Source organism: Rousettus aegyptiacus, unplaced genomic scaffold (assembly GCF_014176215.1).
Source record: "Rousettus aegyptiacus isolate mRouAeg1 unplaced genomic scaffold, mRouAeg1.p scaffold_m13_p_5, whole genome shotgun sequence".
In the NCBI taxonomy this organism is placed as follows: Eukaryota; Metazoa; Chordata; class Mammalia; order Chiroptera; family Pteropodidae; genus Rousettus; species Rousettus aegyptiacus.
The window spans coordinates 100,965,798-100,988,217 of NW_023416308.1; the positions used below are offsets into that span (position 1 = coordinate 100,965,798).

Consider the following 22,420-nt stretch of genomic DNA (forward strand, 5'->3'; position numbering starts at 1 on the left):
CCTCTCTGTCCCACTCGCCACACACAGAACACTCCATTCCTCAGTCCTCCCAAGTATCACTAAAAGAGGTGCTTTACTGAAGGTTGTGAGCAACGGAATTACAACATAGCAAAATATAAGAACAGACTTACATTTGAATCTCCTGTTTGTATATGCTTAGAACATCCTTGGAAGCATAAACTGCACAGAAGGACCTGAAGTCAGGGGTGGTAGGGAGACTCTCACTCATCTAACAACTCTGACTAAGCACCTAATATGAACTTAGGTACTCGTTCTAAGTACTTGGGGTACATCAGTGAATGAAACAGACAGAAATCACTGTCCTCATGAGTGTTTTATTTTGTCAAGAGAAGACAAAATAAACAACAAATAAAAAAGTAAGTCAATAATAATGGTATATTAAAAAATGATGTGAAATGAAAAATAGAGCAGGTAAGGGAGCTCAGCGTGCAAGTGGTGGGCAAGTTACAGTTTTTAACTGGTGGACGGGAAGGTGTCTTTGAGAAGGTAGCACCTGAGCAAAGGCTTGCAGAAGGCGAAGGAGGGAGTCGTGAGGATACATGGGAGAAGTGCATTCCAGGTAAAGGGAGCAGCCAGTGCAAAGGCCATGAGGCAGGAGTGTGTCTGGTGTGTTAGAGGAACAGCAAGGAGGCCAGTGTGGTTGCAGCAGAATGAATAGGAAGGAGAGGAGGATGGGGATTAGAAAGGGGCTAGAAGGCCATGATCAGGATGTTGGCTTTTCTCTGAGTAGGATGGGAAGCCATCGGAGGGGTCTGAGCCAAGGAGTAACAGGCTCTGACTCTCGTTCTAGCGGGAACCCTCAGGCCGCTAGGTCAGGCATAGACTGCAGTGAGACAAAGCCAAAGCAGGGAGCCCAGTCAGAGGCTAATTGTGGTTATTCAGGACAGAGTGAGATGGTGGCTCCCACCAAGCTGGTAGCAGAATCTGGATTTTCTTTTCAGATTCTATTTTTAGAGCAATTTTAGGTTCACAGCAAAATTTAGTGGAAAGTACAGAGAGTGTCCATATACTCCCTGTCCCCCAACACATACGGCCTCCTCCTCCGTCAACATCCTGCACCCCAGGGGTGCCTCTGTTACAACTGAGGAGCCTACACTGGCACATCATTATCACCCAAAGTCCATAGTTTACAGCAGGGTTCACTCTTGGTGTTGTCTATTCTGTGGGTTTTAACAAATATATAATGACATGTATCCACCATTGTGGTATCTTACATAATAGCATCAATATCTTAAAAATCCTCTATGCTCTAACTATTCATCCCTCCCTCCCCCGACCCCTAGCAACTACTGGCTTTTTTTTTTACTGTCTCCATAGTTTTGCCTTTTCCAGAATGTCATATGGTTGAAATCACCCAGTACATAGTTTTGCAGATTAGCTACTCTCACTTAACTGTCACTTAAGTTTCCTCCATACTTTTTCATGGTGTAATGGGTCATTTATTTTTAGTGCTGAATAATGTTCCATTGTCTGGATGTACCGCAGCTTACCCATTCACCTACTGAAGGACATCTTGGTTGCTTGGCAATTATAAATAAAGCTGCTATAATCATCTATATACTCGTTTTGCATAGATGTTTAGTTTAGCTCTTTATTTTTATTTTTTATTTTTTTCCCATTCACTTGTGTAAATACCAGGGAGCATTCTGGATTTATTTTGAATCAGAACATCCTAATGGATCAGTGAAGTGTAAGAAAAATAGAGAAGGACAAGACCTTGGAAAAAGCAGTTTGGGGGAAGAATTTCAAAAGTTGAATCTTGGATATGTTAATGGAAGGAGGTCCATTAAATAAATATCTGAGTGGGGAAATTAAGTTATGATATGAGTCTGGAGTCCAGGAGAGACTTTCGGTAGAGACATAAAGTAAGGAATCATTGGTACATGGATTAACTTAAAGCCAGGATGTCTGATGAGATCACCAAGAGAGTGAGTATAGGCAGTGAAGAGGATCAAGCACTGAGCCCTGGGATCCTCCAATATTAAGAGGAAGGCAAGAAGAAAGAAACCAGCAAGGACCTGAGAAGGAGCAACAAGTAAATAGGAGAAAAACCAAGAGAATGGGATGTGCCACAAGCCAACTGAAGAAACCGTATCAAGGAGGAAGGGGCGATGGCTCTGGCAAATGCAGAGGAGAGGTCCAGCATGTCGGGAACTGGGAATTGATCAGGGATTTAGCAACACAGAGGTCAGTAACTTGACCTTGAACAAGAACTGTTTTGCAGTGGAGGAGGAAGAAAAACTAAAGTAGATTTAAGAAATGAATTCTCAGTGGGGAGTGATATCACTTCCAATGGAGGTAAAATCGATTCTTGGGGAATGAAAAAACCTTGCTCTTTTATCGTATAAATCATAGATAGATATATAGTGCATAATCAACTATACATTACATTTGTGGTATTAAATGTCATGAGTTATGAGAGATTTTTTTTAAAAAAAAAAAGCCAAAAAGATTCCTTAGGAGGATAATAATGGAAAAAGACAGCTTGAGAAACACTAGTGCAACAGACAATGCGAGGAAAGGAATTAGAGACAGAGAAGATAAACAATGTTCTGATGAGTTTTGCTATAAAAGGGACTGAAGGAATGGAGCAGTAGCTGGTGGACAAATAGGAGTCAAGGGAAGAATCTCTAAAATATTTAATAATAATATAAATATAATGCTTATATAAAGTGCTTATTAGGGGCCAAATGCTGCTCCTAAACCTTTACAAGTGTTAATTCAGTTATTTCTCCCAACAACTCTGAGGCAAGCATCATCATTGCCCTGCTTTCGTAGTTGGGGAAGCACAGAGAGGTTAAAAAACTTACCTGCCTGAGATCATGCAGCCAGGAAGTGTTGGACCTAAAGCTTAATTAAATGAAGGCAGTCTGAATCCTGAATCAATATTTAAGATTTATCCTAGATCCTTTAGTATTGTAGACTTCATTCTCTATATTTTGTACACAAAAATATCATGCATTGTCAAAAATTAATATTTGGCATTTCTCTCCTAAAATACGCTGTGGGGGATATCCTCTAGGATATATTCTTATCTCCTTCATCTTTGGGTCTTTCTCTCTAGGGAGATCTCCACTCTGCTCCAGCTGTCACTTTCCCAGACCCTAATTATTTTGATTTTATCATCACAGCGATTGACTTACCCTTGACCATCCAAATTCCAAGTTCAGTGGAGGAGGGAGGAATCTTACCTTTCTCCATTCAAAGGTCCATCAAGGCTAATCGAAGTGATAGCCATCAGAATAGCTCCTCCCCTGGAATTCAGAAATACAGCCAACCATTTTATTTGTTAAATTATCATTTATGCCACTGCATAAGACTCTCGACCACCCCTCCCTTCCCAGTAGCCAGCATTTCCTCCCACAGACAATAGCTGTATGAACATAACCCAAAAGCATTTTGGGGAAAGTGCAAGTGAACGAAAAAATCCTTTGCCTTAATTAGATGATTTTTTCAGGGAAAACTATATTTGATGACTAAATTATTTGTATAATTGTCTTAATTCTGCACTTAATTTAATAGGTTTATACCAAGTGAGGGGCAAAATTTTTTAATTCTGGGAGGTGAACCTTAACCAGCAGTTAGGGTGTACCTGTCCATGGCAAAGTATTTAAATTAGGGCCCAATTTAAGAGCCATGACATTTTTTTTTTCCTGATGTGCAAGGGCCAAATGATTCACGAGAAAATAATGACGTTCTGGAGTGAGCTGTCTGTAAAGCCTTCACGGAGTGCCCTGTGAGCACGCCTCCACTCCCAGTCTTGGTTTTTGGTCACCAGGTCTGTGAAAGCACCTTCTGTCACACTCTCCCATAAACTTCTCCAAGAACCTTTGGCGCAACTCCACCCTAGCCAGTAAAAATTGGTCTTCTTCCTGGATCCAACCTCCCTCCGCCAGCAGTCAGTTCATTTATCTGGATGGGGGCTGGGGAGAGTTCCAGCAAGACACCACCCTGTCCTCAACCACTCCAATGCCCACAAAATAGTCCAGAATGTCTTTGTTATGCTTATGAAATGTCTATTAATGTAAATTAGAGACATACCTCATAACTCTTTTTACCGCCCAGCTCTTAACTGTTGAAATCTAACACACCTACTCATATTTCAAAAAACATCAATTTCAGAGTCAGTACAGTCATCCCATAAGAGGAGAAATATTGTCTTTTTCACTATAATTCTCTATTTATGAGACTATCTCAAACAAAGAAGGTAGACCTTTCTGTTACTTTCTATTACTGTCTCTTTCTGTTACTGTCCCTTTCTCGGTATCCGCCCCCAACACTCTTCACTGTCACCCTTTCAAATTCCATCCCTCAGGTAGCAATATGCTTCTAAATTACTTCCCCCTTGGCTCCAGCCTAAGCTTACAGTAATCACATGTAAAGAGAATATTTAACATTCAATTTTTGGCCAAGGTCCATTCTCCTCCTGGAGGATGCTAAAGATGCTACTTTCATCTAGAGATGGAATTTCTTGCTCTTTAATTGTACCTTTTCCCCCTTGCCCCACTCAAGAATCATGTGAACAGAAATGTGTGGGAGTGAAATTACTTTACAGATAGTCTCAAATCTACTCTAACATCTCAACACAAATCTTCAGCTCCTATCAGCATCTGTTTTTGATAAAAAATTACTCATAATTTATCTGGCGACTGATTGCAGGGACATGGCAATTCTTTGGTTGAGAGCGGGGGAATACACAGATACGAGAGAGTGGTTCAGTAAGTTAAAGTAAGTTAAAGCTGTGAATACTGGGTCCGAAGCAGGAAGCACCATGGTTAAGAGCTTGACGTATGGAGTCAAACAGGTGAGGCGTGAAACCTGCTGAGCCCTTCAGTAACTTTAAGATTACAGGCAAGTTTCTTAAAACTTTTTCTGACCCTGAATGTCCTTTTTAAAAAGAGATAATATATACTATTATTATAGTACATACCTCGCAGCATTGTTGTGAGAATTACAAGCGATAATACTAGTAAAAGAATAAACATAAGGGAAATCCACACCAAATGATGGTTCTGTCCAGTGATGCGCATTCCACACAGTCATAATCCAATGGGAGGAGAGGAGGATGCTGGGTTGAAAGTTTTGCAAAATAGTTTCCATATTATTGATAAAGAAAACATTTCAATCTATTTACACACTGCACAGATGTTTTAATTAAAAACATATGTAGGCGATTTTGCAATAATGTAAGTTATCACTTAGGCTCATATTAGTATGATGGGAAACCAATGTTTTAAGACAATAAAATGGTCCATATATCCCTGCGCATTATCTAGATGGAGCCATTTTGAAAGTATACAGCTTTGAAATCTGTCTCAGTTCCAAGCTATTTTGACTAAATGTTTGGAAGTTAAATAGTGTGAAGCTAATCCAGAAATCTTGGTTTAAATTGGTTTCTAAAGAGTTTTAAATTGTTCGAATTTTAAAAAATCTTTAATTTTTAAATAGTATAAACATGTAACAAAAATATTCCGTGTGAGTGGTCTCATTTAAAAAAACAGTTTGAAACCAAACAGGCTTGCACTGTCTTAAAAAACCACTTATATGTTATGAAAACCACATGAAATAGATTCCAAATCAAATAATTTTAAGGAAACCATTCCAAAACCAGTATTTTGAAAAACATTTCAAATTTAACCATTGATGGCAATGACTTTCAAAATTCCAAAGAAACAGACTGATGTAAGTTTCATGTTTTCAAACTTTACAAAATATCTTATTCTTTTTCACTCCTAGTCTATTTTAGGTGTTGCCTTAGCAGACTCAGTGAATGCGAGTATGACATAACAACTAAAAACATACAGAGAAGAAAGATATCACAGCAGGAAGTGAGTGAAACTCGGGTGTGAATTCCTCTTCTATCATATATTATCTGTAGCATTGTGGCACTATCACTAGAGCTTTTTGAACTACAGTTTCTGTCTTAGACTGGGTTTCACCAGAAAGCAGAGCCTGGCCAAAGGCCTTTAGGCAGGTATTTTGGGAAACGACCTGGGGAAAAGATTGGCAGAAAGAAGTACAACAGGAAACAAGGAAAAGCCATTACAAGAAGTAAGCACCACTGTGGGCAACTGGTCCCAATAGTATGGGCATCTTTTGAGGGCTATGTTGAATGCCCAAGGGACAAACGAGGGGGCAGTTCGAGATGGGTTCCACTGATCATTCACACACTGTCCACCTCCACACCATGCATCCATCAGTGCCAGACACGTTCCTGCTGACTTCTCATGTAGCTATGTTGGAGAAGTACTGAAGCAGTGAAGGGGATCAGAATATGCCATCTTAAAACAGGATTATTTTGAATTGAAAGCAAATGAAAACCAACAGATGCTGACACAAGAAGCCTTCTCAGAGTTTCCCTTATCTGATTAAAAGCAGCAACCTCTGGGAAATGAGGCTGCCAAAAATCTCTCTGGGGAGTTTCGTGGCCATAAAGAAGACAGAAAGATCACTCACATTTGCCTAAACAAACATTATCACAAACTTTTTTTAATTCCCCATTTGTTCTTCTAAAAACCCATTTGTCTTTCCTAAAGAAGTCTATTTGTTTATCCCATAGAAGCCTTTCTCTCCTTCCCTTTCCCCTACTAAACTGCATATACAAGCTAGCTACTTCTTTTGTTAGCATCCACATGCAAATACTTTTTCTCTTGATAATCTGTCTCTGTCAATTTAATTTGCAGATCTCCAGGAAAAAAACCTAAGAGCAGAGAAAAAGATTTTCCTCCTCAAAAATAGAAAGTGAGGAAAATGAGGTGTAGCCTAGGAGAGGTATTGGCTGGTAGATTATACCTATGCCAAGCAGGTGGCTATAGCAATGGCTGAAATAAATGGTGGGTCCAAGAGGACGTGAATACGAGAGATGTCCCGTACCGTTTCCTCATCTATATAGTGAAAGTAAAAGTACCAACAATACGAGGACTTAGTTTGCAGAGCCTATGCTTCAGCATACACTATTTTTCTGAACTGAAACCCCACTCTTTTTTTTTTTATCTGCGTGGTGAAGAATTCCTCATCACCAAATTCCTTATCTCTGCACTTTTTCCAGACCTAAAGTAAAGGAGGCTTCCTTCTCCTCTCCTTTTCCCCTCCAACCCCCTCAGGCAGGAGCTCCTGTCCTCTCCACCTACCACCACCACCACCACCAATTCCTGCACTTTTCTAGTGTGAAAGTGTAGCTCATCTGAATGTTGAGATTAGGAAAAGCCCTCTCTTTCAGGCTAATCTGCCCCTCCTCCCTCCCTGTGGTAAGCACATCCAGGTCCCAGCCCAGGATCGCCCTTCTGAAGATTGGTCCTGAAGCTGGGCAGAAAGAGGAAGGTTTCATCCCCATCCCCAATGAAGATGGCGGGAGGGAAGAGGGCTTGGGAGGGAAGGAGAGGTACCTGACCACAATCTCTCATACCATCTTACCAGCTAATAAATTGGATATGTTGGTCCCTATCTGATACCTCAATCTATTTTGTCCCCCTTGTTACACTACAAGCTCTACTAGAGCAGAAATCTTTGTTTTGTTCACTGAAATATCTGAAATGCCTGAATCAGAGCTCAAGACTTAAGAGGGCCTTAGTATTTAATGAATTCATGAATCCCTTGGGGGAAAGGGACTGAAGAGGACCCCAGAAGACCCTCCATGACCCCCTCCAGACAGAAATGGGCTCTCCTCTCTGTTTCCTCTGCACCTCCCATTAAACCACTTAACACACTGTAATTAACTAATAGAAATCTGACACTCAGGTTTGACTTGGAGCTTCCCACAGGTTGAGATTTTACCTTCTATTTATCTTTGTCTCCCAAATCCCCAGCAGCCTGAGGTGCTCAAAAATAATAGCTGAATAAATGACAAAGATAAGGATTGCAATAATATTACATTTTAATTGTCTTCTTTACTTTCTAACACCAGAGATTCTTTGGTTGTGAAGTTAGAACAAATGACTAATGAATCACTCTGGAGCTTTGTTCCAGAACTCTGAAGACAAGAAATGGAAAAAAAAATGAGATAAGCCAAAAGGAAAAGCCCAATGGGCAAATGTAGACAGTGACTCTTGGCTCTTCGGCATGTTTTTGAAATTCAAGAAGCATGTGTGAGTCAAGGGGAAGGCAGTAAAGTTCTTTGAGGATTTTCTTAAATTATCGAAACTATGATGCTGGAAAGGAAAAGGAGAAAGCTCAAAGAAATGAGAACAGAAGCTGTTACAACTTTAAAAAATTACAGTGATGGCAAATACACAGAAATACTTTCCCCTAGCCCTCTTACCCCACACCTTTATCCTGCCATCCTTGCTAAACGTCACTAATCAATTCAAGTACTTGTTTCCATAGGGAGCTTAAAGTCCTCCCCAACCAGCATGGCAGAAAAACTATTGGTTATTCCTGGTCTACATCAAGAGCCCCCAAACCTAGATGAACTTCAGACTCACCTGGTGTCTTCATCACCTTAGGCTGCCCTAACAAAATACTATAGATGAAGGGCTTACACCCAGACCTTGATTTACTTACAATTCTGGAGTCTAGGAAGTCCAAGATCAAGGTGACAACAAGGCAGATTTAATCTGAGGTCTCTCCTTTTGGTTCATAGTCAGCCACTGTCTCACAAGCTCCCTGGTGTCTCTTCTTAATACAGACACTAATCCCATCCTAAAGGCCTTACCCTTATACCTTCTTCTGAACTTAATTTTCACCCAAAGTCCCCATCTCCAAAAAGTATCATATTGGAAGTTAAGGCTTCAACCTATGAATTGGAGGGAACATAATTCAATCCATAGCATCTGGGAAGCTCCTAAAACATTCAGTGGCCTGACCCGACCCCGTGGAAATCCTGATTCAGTGGGCTGGGGTGAGGGGGGCGGGGTGCAAGAATCTGAGTGCTTAAAAGTCTTGAGAGGAATATTTTATCACTGACATGGTTTGGAATTGCAGGCATATGATGATAACAAAAAGCAGACCTACAACCGTCAATTTTATTATTGTTTTTAAAATCTTTATAGACAACACACTCCTTCATTGCCTACACCTCCCCCCCCCCGCCCCCCACACTGCCACATGGGACTCAGCCCCTTCTGTAATTAATTTTCCACTGTGTAGACTGGAAACTCCAGGAAGTCAGAGGATCTATCTGTTTTGCACTCTCACCATTGTATCCCCAGCACCTAGCAGGGCTTGGCACAAGGTACGCCGTCAATGCTAGATTCAATGAAAGAAGGAAGGTGTCAACTCAGGTTGGGCACGGCTGTCCCAGACACCATTGTGCAACTCCACCCACCCTACAGTGTCTAATGGAAAAACACCTGTCTAGGAACTGGCATGGCCCTCCAAGACATTCATAATAAGAGAGAGAACAGTAAAGATGAGGTAATTCATTCCTTTATTCATCTAAATTTCTTCATTTTAAAAATTCAGAGATAATGATCGCGTGTGTGTGTGTGTGTGTGTGTGTGTGTGTGACAGTGACCTTTTACTAAATGATAGTGCAGAACTACATATGTGGCTACTGAGCACTTGAAATGTAGCTAATGCAAAATGAGACATTTTATAAGTTGAAAATACACACTGGATTTCAAAGAGAGTATAAAAATTGTAAAGATTTCATTGATATTTTCCTACTGATAAGTGTTGAAATTATAATATTTTCGTATGTTATAATATTTTGTAATGTAATATTTTGGATACTCAAAATATATTTTAAAAACATTTTAAATCTTCCTGTGATGCTAATGATCAGCTAAGTCTGGCTACAACTAGCATTGAACACTAGATAGAGATTGAATTCAGGAAAGAATTTCAGGTAGCATCAGATGATCTGAATCAAGAATCAAATGCCAAAAACCATTTTATAGACACTATTGACCTCAGTAGTTGAAACTCTGCTATCTTGACCCACACATATATCACAAGTGCTTTGTGATCAAAGATAATTAAAATTAAGTTTGAATATATAAAAATTAACTCAAAGTGGATCAAAGTCCTAAATGTAAGACCAAAAGCTATACAACTCTTAGACGAAAACATAGGGCAAAAGCTTTATGACATTGGATGTGGCAGTGATTTCTTGGATATGACACCAAAGACAGAGACAAACTGGACTTCAGCATGAAAATTTAAAAATTTTGTGCATCAAATGCCACTATTAATGGAGTAAAAAGGCAACCCACAGAAGGGGAGAAAATATTTGCAGATCATATATCTCATGAGATTTCATACACACACACACACACACACACACACACACACACACACCCCTCCTATAATATACAGAGAATTCCTAAAACTGGACAAAAACAACGAAAAAGAACAACAACCCAAATCAAAAAATGGGTAAAGAAATTAAACAACCATTTCTCCAAAGAAAATGTACATATAGCCAACAAGCATATGAAAAAATGCTCAACATCACTAATCATTAGGGAAAAGAAAATCACAATGAGATACCACCTCACACCCATTAGGATTGCTACTATTAAAAACAACCAAACAAACAAAAAAGGAAATAACAAATGTTGGCAAAGATGTGGAATACTGGAACTCTTGTGCACTGCCGGTGGGAATGTGAAATGGTAAGCCACTGTGGGAAACAGGATGATGATTCCTCAAAGATTTAAAAATAGAAATGCTGCATGATCTAGAATTCTACTTCTGGGCATACACCTAAAAGAATTGAAAGCAGGGTCTCAACGTGTGTTTTGTACACCCATGTTCACCGTAGTAGTGTTCATTATACCTAGAATGTGGAAGCAACCCCAAACGCCCACCTATGGATGAAGGATAAGCAACATGTGATCTACACATACAATGGAGTATTATGCAGCCTTAAAAAGGAAATTCTGATATCTGCTACAAGATGGGTAAACTTTGAGGACATTGTATTAAGTGAAAAAAGACAGACACAAAAGGACAGTTACTATATGACTTCATTTATATTCAAAGTGGTCAAAATCATAGAGACAGAAAGTAGGATGGTGGTTGCCAGGAGTTAGGGGAGGAGGGAACAGGGAGTTATGGTTTAATGGGTATAGTTTCGGTTTTAGAAGGTGAAAAGAGTTCTGGAGATAGATAGTGGTGATAGTTGAACACTGTTATGAATGTATTTAACACCACTAAACTGTACACGTAAAAATGGTTAAAATGATTACTTTTATGTATGTGTATCTTACCACAATAAAAATTGTTCGAAAATTAGTTTCCTTTTAATAAAGTGGAGCGTCCTCAAGAATACCTCCTTGTTACCTCCAATGTTATTTTCTCACATACTGGTATCCTCTTTTTTTTTGTTTTTTGTTTTTTATTTTTGTTTTTAGATAAGCTTTTTTATTTTAGGATAATTTTAACTTTATAGAAAATTTCAAAGGTAGTGTAGGGAGTTCCCATATGTCCCACATCCAGTTTCCATTATTAATATCTTACATTAGTATGGTACATTTGTTATAATTAATGACCAAATATTGACACATACTTTGCTCAAATTTCCTGAGTTTTTCCTTAACAGCCTTTTTTGTTCTAGGATCCCATCCAGAAAATAGTATTACTTTAGTCATCATGTCTCCTTAGGCTCTTTCTCTTGGCTGTGATAGTTTCCCAGACTTTCCTTGTTTTTGATGACTTTGATGGTTTTGAAGAAAACTGATCAGGTATTTTGTAGATCAAAATTGAGATAATTTCTGGTGCTTTTCTCTAATTAGACTGGAATTATGAGTCTTGGGGAGGAAGACTACAGAAGTCAAGTGCTATTTGCAATGCAACGTAGCAAGGGTCCCTTTATCAACCTGACTTATCATTGATGATGCTGCATTTGATCACCTGGCTGAGATAATGGTTGTCAGATTTCTCCACCTATATAATTCCTCTTCCCTACCTTTCCCAAACTGTAGTCTTTGGAAGGAAGTCACTATGAATAGCACACACTTAAAGTTTGGGGAGACGAATATGAGCTCCACTTACAGATAAAAAGTAGATGAAAGGTTAAATCACTTTAGCAAGCTTTAGAGTTAGTCATGTGCAAAACCAAATTTAAAAACCCGGGCTTGATTAATGGGTTTTTCTCATGGTCTTTGAGGAAGTCAGTAGAAATTTACATATAACAGAATTCACTGTAGAAATTCTCCTTTCTTTCTAAATACAGCCGTTGATGTAGAAAAGAGCACAGACTGACAAGTCAAGTGATACTGTCCCATCTCTAAGTTCACTCGGAATCATCACATGGCCTTGGACACTGAATAGACCTCCAGCCTTGAGTTTACTCCTCTGGGAGACAAAACAATACAGAGCTTAGGAACCAGAGCCCTGGTGTTTGAATCTCAGCCCAGCCACTTAGCTATCTTGAAGGTTTCAGTTTGCTCATCTGTAAAACAGCTGTAGCAAGGACAAATCTCAGCTCAGAAATTTATGTAAGGAGGGAAATACAATTTTACTTTCTATAACTCAGTTTAATTTCTGCCTTGAGTACCATCTGTATGGGAATGGCAGATATTTGCCTCCATCGATCCAGTTATCTTCTGTCCTTGATCCTGTGGTCGTCATCAAGTTCTGATGGGGTTACAAACTGCTAACTTAGGGAGGGAGCATCTCCGCCCATATCATCTGTCCCCACCAATATCTACAAAAAATGTCAACCCTTTGATCCAGGTTGGTAGCCACAGCATCAGCCACACGGATCCCTCAGGATGCAACTTTCCTTCTTGTCTTGGGCTCTCTCCGCGACTTTTTTGAAGAAGGGCCTGGCTGGAATCATTTACCTACTCCCAGGCCATACTGGAGCCTAGAAAACTATAAAGCCATCTAAGATGCCACCTGCTGAGACCTATTATACAAAATCTGTCTTTCTCTCCCTCTCTTGTTCTGTCTCCATCGGAGTCTAGAGATCTTTCTTAGACTGTGCCTGAGAGGTGGAGCTTGGTCACTCTGGTGTGCACAAGCCTCTCTATGGTTCTTTCCCAACCCTGGGCTTAGCTCCTGTCAAGGGCTCCACCAACATCAACAATCTTTTCACTTCTTCTAAACCTGCCTGACTTAAGCCCAAGAAATTCTTAAATGATGCTTTGTACTCACCAAGTTTTCTCCTAAATATTTTATCTCTTTATTGAGATCTCTAGGTTCCTCTAAAGGCCCAGGCTTTTAAAATACAAAAGCCAGGAACATTTTCTTTTCTCTGTTACCTGGGGTCCCATTGCCTTCTTGGGGCCATAAAATGGGCCAGCTGCTTGGATGGGAGAAGTAGACATGGAAGAAAGAGAAGACAGAAAAGTATAAGAAAACAGGGGATGGGGAATGGATTGGTGAGAATAATCTATTAATATTTCATAAGTGTTATTTTTCTCTAATAAGAGTACCTATGTCAAATTGTTATAAGGATTATATATAATAACACATGTAAAACACTTAGCATGCTTCCTGGCACTTACATGATCAATAAATGTTAAGTTATTCTTTGCTGTAAAGTGAGAAGATTTAACCTCAAGTTACTAAACAATGAGATTTCTAAGATTCCTTCCCGTACTAAAATTCTAAGTTCTAAATATGCCCGATAAAAAAAAAGTATGGCGAGCGTCCAGAGAGCTTCCACTCAAAACTCCTGATTCACCCTCCTTCCTTCTCCACCCTTTCCATCCCCGGGAGGCTGACCTATTTGACCGTGTCGCAAAACTCCATGTCTTTTGGCTTCCAGCTGCTTTGACCCATGGGGACCCCAGCAAGTTTGGAGAGAGGAGAGTAAAGTGTTCCCCTCACCTCCTCTCTGAGCAGTCTTCTCAAGCTGGCTGGTCTCACCACCGAAAGTCTTTGTTCCTCTCTAAGCCACTGTATTAGCTTTCTAGGACTGCGTAACAAAACACCACAGATGGAGTGTTATAACAACAGAGTTTATTTTCTCACAGATATGGAAGCCTGGAAGTCCACGATCAAGGTATCAGCAGGGCTGGTTTCTCCTGAGGCCTTTCTCCTTGGCTGGCGGGTAGCTACCTCCTTGCTCTGTCCTCATGTGGTCTCTTCCTTGTGTGTGTGCGCCTTGGTGTCTGTGTCCAAATGTTCTCTTCTTACAAAGACACCAGTCAAACTGAATTAGGGCCTCATTTTAACTTAATCACCTCTTTAAAGTTCCTTTCTCCAAACACAGTCACAGTCTGAGGTACAGGGGGTTAGAGCTCCAACCTATGAATTTGGAGGGGGAGGGGGCGCAATTCAACCCATAACGATTGAAAAATAAATTTTACTTATTTAAACTTGAGAATCTGGGAGACATTTTATAGAAAATAAATGAAATGATCTTTGTTGCTTGAAGGAAAACAACTCATAGTATAGGTCACCAACAATAAGATTTACATTTTCACTTTAAAATTAGAATTTTGGGAAAAATTGTATCCACAACTATGACCTTGATAGTTTCTCAACGCTTAAGGACTTTTCTTATGAGACAGTGGTGGTTTTGACAAATGTGATTTTTTTTTTAAATATTAGATAATAAAATATATAGATATTTGGAAAACATGCATAACTTCAGTGAACTGATATTTTCCATGATGTTACAAAAATCATCCATGAGTAAAAGATCCATCCAAATTTCAAGATATATCAATGGGTTTTAGTGTAATAGGATATGAAAAGTTAATTGATATGGTTCTAGATGCCACACTACAAACAATCTTTAAGGAATTAAAACTAGTAAATTCTGGTGCAGTATCATAGAAAAATATCCACAATTACCTAAAAAGGCTATTAAAGTACTCTTCCCTTTCCAACTACACATCTATGTAAGGCCAGATTTTCTTCCAATACTTCAACCAAAACAACACATCACAACAGATTAAATGCAGAAGCAGATCTAAGACTCTAAATGACTTCTATTAAGCCAGACATGAGAGAGATTTGCAAAAATGTAAAGCAATACCATCCTTCTGACTAAATTGGTTCTTTGTTTTAGAAAATATTTTCTTATTAAAAAAACACATTATTTTAGTTAACATGTAATATGTTTGCTGTCATTTTTACATGAGTTAATAAAAATTTTAATATGTATATTTTATTATTCGATTTTCATTTCTAACATAGTAACTATCAAGAGATATAACCCACATAAACAAAAGCTCTTCAGAGTTCTCAATAAGTTTTAAGAGTATAAAGGGATTCTAAGACCCAAAAGTTTGAGAACCACTGGTTTAGCTGACAGCCATTTCTTGAACTATATGCCACACGGTGAGTATTTTAAGCCCACAGCTAGGGTATAAAGGAGAAAAGTCAGAATCTTCGCCCTTAAGCAGCTAACATAAAGAGAAGGTAACAGTGAATATTAGATGGTCACTGTAGATTTATTTGTCTGAACACTCAAATGAAGATGCACCCGGGGAGTAGGGCAAGGGAGGGGGGTCTGCGAACACAGGAGCAGGTACAGTCCTTACCTCAGAGGAAGCGTCGCTGTTTCTCTGAGACCACCCCTGACTCCCTGGAGAGAATATAAAAGGGCAAGGAGGAATCACAAGGAAGGGGCAAGGCAGGAAAGGAAAGTTCCTCCTGACAGAACTACACATTCATATAACCTGTGGCAAGGGAGAGTCACGATGCTAAAGGAAGAGCAAGTGTGTGTTTAACATGGCTGGTGTATGGACCACACAAAGATGAGTGAACAGGGAGGCTGGATGCCTAAAATAGGGAAAATAAACAGACATTGCAAAATCTCTCATTTTTTTCCTATGAGCAGATGACAGTCGTTAACTTCTCCATGTCACAGACACAGATGACTCAGCAGAGATGACCTATCGAAAGGGAACTGGTGCTATGAAATATTAGGCTCTTCAAACTAATCCGTGTGCTGCCTTGCCTTGGAAATCAATTTTGCTCCATGGCAAGTAGTTTTTACACTTTTATATACGAACAAACACATATATTATGGCCTAGAATACAAAAAATTCATGACAACTTTTGTGATAAAGCATAAAACTTAAGGAGTTTTTCTGTTTGGGACTCATGGTACATTTTTAAGTTTCACTTGTCATTAGTATTTTGGTGGAGAAGTTTGCCTAGCACTATTTAAATGCTAAACAATCATCTGTCCTCTGCAAAAGCCAATAAAGCCCTATAAAAGTTCATGCCCTTGGAATAATAGTTTCAGTTCTCATTCTTCCATGTCATTCTCCTATTATGCCTTCGGCTGTGTTTTGCGTGGCAGGCAGCTTCTGAAATGGCTCCCAGTGATCCCTTCCTCTGCGTATGCGCACCACATGTCATCCCCTCCCCTTGAGTGTTGGCTGCACCCAGGAACTTGTTTCTAATGAGCATAGTATGGCAAACAGTGATGGCATGTCACTTTCGAGATCAGGTTACGAAAGACGCTGACTTCTATTGTGCTTGCATCCTCTCTCTGGCCTTCCCACGTGCTCACGCTGATAAACTTGAATGCCACTCAGTGTGAGCTTCCCTATGGAGAGGCTCACCTGGCAAGGGAATGAAAACAGCCTCCAGCCAATAGCCATTGAGAAACTGAGACCCTCAGTGCAGCAGCTCACAAAGAACTGGATCTTACCAACAACCTCATGGAAGGGGATCCTTCCCCAGGTGAATTTTGAAATGCCAGCAGCCCAGGTGATACCCTAATAATCTAGGACAGACCCTGAGCCAGAGAACCAGCTAAGTTGTGCCAGATGCCTGAACCACAGAAACTGGGAGATTAAAAATGTTGTTTTATGTCTCTAAATGTTGGGGTCATTTGTTATACAGCAGTAGATAACTAATACACTTTCTTTTGTAATGTTACAAATTGATAAAATTGTCTTCATCTTGAATAAAGAGGGAAAAAGTCTGTGCCAGAGAATGTGGCAAGTAAGGACTGGGAAACCCATTCCTCAGGAACAGATGCTCACATAGGTTGTTTTTCGCCAAGACGCACTATGAAATTTAGTTTTTGGCATGCTCCGCCCATCTACCTCCCACTCCAGTCATTACTCAAAGCCAGCACAGCTGTATGTTAAAGCGCCTCCATTCCAAGAGCAGCTACTGTCCACCCGAATTCTCTAATCTCTCTACTTGGGCTTTTAAACATTCAATAAACATGCTACTGCTTGTCAAAGCTGACATCCTCCCCTGTGGTGAGGAAGGCTCTGAACTCAATAGAGATTTTTATTGTCCTTGTTTTTCCTATTCAACTTCCTATCCTTCTTCTGATATTTACTCTTCCTGACAGTGCCTATATTCTCGAGAATGGACTAATACATAGTGTTTGTCTTATATCTCTGCTTTTCCATTAAGGTTTCCAAATTTATGCTGGATCTAGGTATGGCAGGAAAATTGGATAGTGTCCCTGTGAGTTCGAACTGGATGTTACTTGGGATTAGCCAGCCTTCCAACCAACACAGGACTCAGAACTGTTCATACAGGCTGTGTGAGTCTAAGTCTTTCAAGAATTGGACTTGGGTATAAGATTAAATATGTTAGAATTTGGTACGGGAACCACCAGTGAGAGAAAACAGGGAGGGAGTCAGAAAACAGGGAGGGGAGCCTCAACGGTCTGTGATAAGAGCACGGCCCTGAGTGAAGGACGGCTGGTGGGAGTGTCCTAGACTGCCATGCAGTCCGTCCAAGGGGGACTTTCCAAAGCTCTCAGGGAGTCTTCAAGCCCAAGCTGGCTATCAGCGGAGTCCTAGGTCTCCCAGAAAAAGGTCCACCTTAGCATCCCTGCCATCCCAGTTACTGGCTGGGAGAAGGAAGTATGGCGTCACATTCACAGTGATGGATCTAAGTGCAGCCACTGGAGCCCTCGGTGAAACTCTCTCCCTGTAAGAAAGGTCCGCAAGGGGCATTCTCATGGCCACCACAGAGGCAGATGACAATGAAAATTCTGGCAGCTGGAGGGGGTGTCATTCTGGAATGACAGCACCTCTAAGAGGTAACAGTCACAGTTTTTCTTTGTCTTTATTGAGAATATATGACCTTTACGCTGTCACCGAAGAAGCAGAACTGTGACCTATTTCGTGATTTACGCAGCTCATTTTCTGTGTTGTCACATTTGCTGTTCGTTCATTCATTCCTTCTCTTATTCACTCAGCAATGCTTTTGAGAGCCCAACTCTTCTGGTCACTAAAGAATCAGTGGTAAATAAGTCAGACACGGAAATACCTTGTTTTAGGGAAGAGGAACAATAAAAGTGTGAACAAAAAAAAAATGAAGCTGAAAATGTCCGATCGTGATAATACCTTAACAAAATAAAACAGGATGATGTAATAAAGAATGACTTTTGAGGGGAGCGGGGGAGAACCTATTACATTCATTCACGCTTTCTGCTACTTTCTTTTCTCATCCCTCATACTCTGTTTTGGAACACTGAGGTGGGGCATCGGACCCGACTCCAGTTTATTTTCTTCCCTCACATAAACATTGGCTTAGTCTGTCCACTCCAACTTCTGCCTTCCCCTAACAATGTTATTGCTGGCAAGTCATATCCCTGAGGTCTTGTGAGCTTCCCCGTGCATCCCTCTATACACAGGGGACAGGGTTGGTCCTGCAGTGATGAACATTTCTTCTGCATTAGTAATTCCCCTAATTCATTTTAGGCTATCCTTATTTTTTCCCTTTAAATAAAAATACTGCAAACAAACAAGGGTCAAACAAGTCATGTGAGAGTAAAGCCTACAAGGCCACACTCAGTTCTGGGTACACCAGGTGCTTCCCTAATTAATCACAATGATTGGAGCATTAGCCACACAGCTAAATGAGAAGGAAGCATGAAATGGAAATTGCATTGTACTGGAAGTTGGAATACCTATATTTTGCCCCAGCTCTACCATTAATACACAATATGCAACCTCAAATAAATCTCTTCCTCTCTGATTCCTGGCACATAATAAATAGATAATGTATGTTGTTGAATGAATGGAAAAGGATCTTAAGTTGTCGCTTTCTGTATCAGCTAGAGTATAGATTAAAGGGCTGAAACAAAAGGCCCCAAAATATAGTGACCGAGAGGTTTATGTCTCTCTGATATAACAGAAGAGAAGTAAGCAGGTGTGACTGACAGCTCTACTCCATCAGGTTATCCTGGACCCAGGTTGCTTCTACTCTGATGCAATGAACCCTCTTAGTGTGATGCTGCATGGTTGATGCATGATTCATCAGTATCACATCCAAGCACCAGCCAGAGGGAAGGGAGAAAGAGGGTGAAAAGCAAGCAATTTCTATTTAGGGCAGTGATGTGGAAGTTGCAGACTTCTGCTCCCATTCCATTAGCAAGAATCTGATCACATGGCCACAGCAAGCTTCAAGGGAGACTGGAAAATGTGGCCTCTGGCTGAGTAGCCAAGTTCCCTGAGAGCACCTGTGGAGTGGGGGCAGACAGGAGTCTCTTACTGAAATGAAAAGGAGCAAATAGACACCCTTGGACATTTAACAATCTCCGCCACGCCTATGACAAGATTCCATATTGAGTCATGATTTTAACAAGGAATGAATTTTATTGCCGTGCTATCTTCTAATTTTATTTTATTTTTCCTGTGAATTTTTATTGATTCCAGCTTTAAACCCATTATTGGACTAAATGTAATTATTTTCATATGTTTTCATATGGGGTCCATGGCTCTCACAGACTCTCAAAAGAGTCTTAAAATTTATTAGAATTTTTTAAAATTACAGTTTTTTCTTTTGATCGTAGTCTTAAAATTGAATTTTACCATCTTCAACATTGTTCTAATGACTCCACATAAGCAAATCATGGGATCCTAGTGGCACAGATGTAGACTTAGCAGACAAATGGTAGGTTTACCCCAACATTTAAGGCCAGATAAGTTCATAGTGTACTGCACAAAGAAGTTCCATGGCAGTTCAAATTGAGAGAAATGGTGAAAGCTTGGGTCACCACATGGCACCCAGGAGGTAACCACTCCAAACTAGAGGCTGAACTAATGAGGCCGCAGTCACTGTGTTCTCATTTGAGAGGTAATTTGGTTTCAGTCAAACAATATTATCCTTCCCTTTAAATTAATGTTGTTAAACTGAATCACATTGGCTTCATTGCTTTATTTGAATTTAACTTGTGCTGAATTGAACTGCAGTGAACTGAATTTAACTTGCCTTACTTTAACTCGGTGTTGGTTTTATATGTATATCAGAGCTATTCAGATAAGTTGGAAAGTAGCACTGTAATCAAATAATTGGAGTAAACATTGGGAGGAAAACAGAAGTTGCTTTTTTTTTTTTTCTTTCCAAGGGGCCTATATATTGCTAAAGTTAAAGGGCAGACTTATCACAAATAGTTCTAAAAGCTTGTGAGTAAATTATCATTCCCTATAATGATTCTTTCCTAGGCTATGATTCTAGCTGATCCTAAAATGTTCTGCCCTGGTAACATGTACTTTAGGTCTTGTCCTCGCTCACCATGCAACCTCGATGCCTGCTCTGCTGTTGCCAATGAAGCAGAATAAAGATGGAATTCTCTAATTTTGGCAGCATTTCACAAATTAAGAAATTTATCCCAAGAGGCCAGGCAGGCTACTCTCTGACAGCTGCCGAGTCCCTGCTGGGTAGCTCATTTTTGCTGCCTGAAAGGACAGGAAGTGAAAAGTTCCTTTCTTTGCCTCCTGTCTCACCCAGGACTGCAGTCTTGAGGGTAACTAGATGACAAGGGCAATAAACACTACACCCCCCTGAGGCAACGGAGTAGAAAATGTCATCTATAGGGGCTGGGTAACGGGGCATACATCAGTCTATCTGGTGCTTGGAGATCCTTTTGGGATGAGAGGTGCTATATAACTATAAGTTATAGAGACACTTAATCAACTATTCTCCCACCGACTTGTGCTCTGTCTGTGATTTACTGGCACCTCTGTTTACCTACAGGATAACGGTCCTGGTGGATGAGAGTATGAGGAAATAAATGACTCGGTGGGTGATTAATTGTCCTGGCGCGGCACCGGGTCCAGCACCAAGATCATTATTTCTCTTGTATGACAAGAAAGAAAGAACGAAAGAACAGTGGAGCATAAATAACAGGAGAAAGATTTCCTTGCTGCTCAGGAAAGTCCTGCTGTTCCATTGTTTTGCAGACTACCCGAAGGGTCCTACCATAGTCTGAATTCTCATCTCTTTCCCGAATCTTCAGCACAGATCTTTGCTAAGCCATTTGGTTGGGAGCTAGGGAAGTTTGGGGGAGACTTCCCATTCTATTCAAGGCCAAATACAAGTGACATTTCAACTTTGCCCTTTCTGGAGCTTGATAACACATGCCTCTGAAGAGGCAGCTCTGGGCTCTGAGAATAAGAGGCAGCAGGGACGAATATAAGTTTGGACTGAACGAAAACTATTTGGAAAAAAAAAAAAGAAAACTATATGAGAATGGACAATGCAGCATGGAAGCTCAGGACACAAAATAGCATCAGCTTGGTATTTTAATTAACAAAATTGAGCATTTAATCCAGTTGTTCTAAACTCCTCTACATGTTACAAACTCTTCACTTGGAAGCCTTAAAAAAATGCCAGTGCCCAGGTCTCATCCTGGAGCAATTAAGTCAGCATCTCTGGGAGAGAGGTCTGGGCAGTACCTTTGTAAACCACTGATCTAATGGGATTCCTCAGACTTGGAGGTAACTCACTGGGAGCTCTGGAGCACTGATTTCATTAGTAAGTCCCTCATCAGCCTAAAGAGAACATCAGGGAAGAGAAAAACACAAGCTGCTGGAGGATTGTTCCAGCTCCAACATCATCGTTTCCAATAGGGAGAAATAAATCACTGAAGAAGGATGGTGCCTTGTTTTAACTAGTCTGGGTTTTAATAGACCATCAGCTCTGGTTTAAATGCTTTTTGATAGCACTGAACATTTGACCTTAAGCAAAGCACTTGGATTCAACCTTGACATTTACCATAATTAAACAAAGAAGATTTTGCTCATTAAATATTATTTTTGTTTCTTGGGCCATGAACTGAATGGTAAATGAGATTCCACTTCAGGCAATACAATGGCATGACCCTCATTTCCTCACAGCTGTTATCAGCTATGAGCCCCAGTGTGCCCTCGGCCAAAGGCAGGAGGGAGGCTGGCATTTCCCACATGCTCTCTTTGCTACTGGAAGCTACTGAGAAATGTCATAGAGGCCAGCATCCTCCAAAGGAAAGATGGGTAGGATGCCAGGGAGAAGTAGGCAGCCCGATCCCAACTCCAACGGATGTGATCTTTAATTCCCTGAAATCCTCACCCACTGAGTTGAGGGAGTGGATCATTTCTGGCAACATCTGCCAAGTTCACGTTGAAAACTCAGCATCCTCCTCATCCACAGCAGTGAGCCTCTGGCAGCCATTTTATAAAGCATTACCTCAATCTTCTGCCATGATTGATTGGAACAGAGGTGGGCAACTTAGCCAAATCAAGTTGATCAAAGTTCAGAAATTGGAAATAGAACCAAAAAAAAAAAAAGAGAGAGAGAGAGAGAGAGTATG

At 40.3% G+C, this 22,420-nt stretch overlaps 1 protein-coding gene across 1 annotated transcript in view; it reads right to left on the minus strand.

Moving 5' to 3' along the window:
- Positions 1–22,420, minus strand: part of PAMR1 (peptidase domain containing associated with muscle regeneration 1) — a 142,482-nt gene that overhangs the window by 95,881 nt on the left and 24,181 nt on the right. The window contains exon 3 of the mRNA XM_016123222.2: positions 3,213–3,275. Within this exon, the coding sequence (XP_015978708.2) occupies positions 3,213–3,222 (10 nt within the window). The 5' untranslated portion in view covers positions 3,223–3,275. The remainder of the gene's footprint in view (positions 1–3,212; positions 3,276–22,420) is intronic.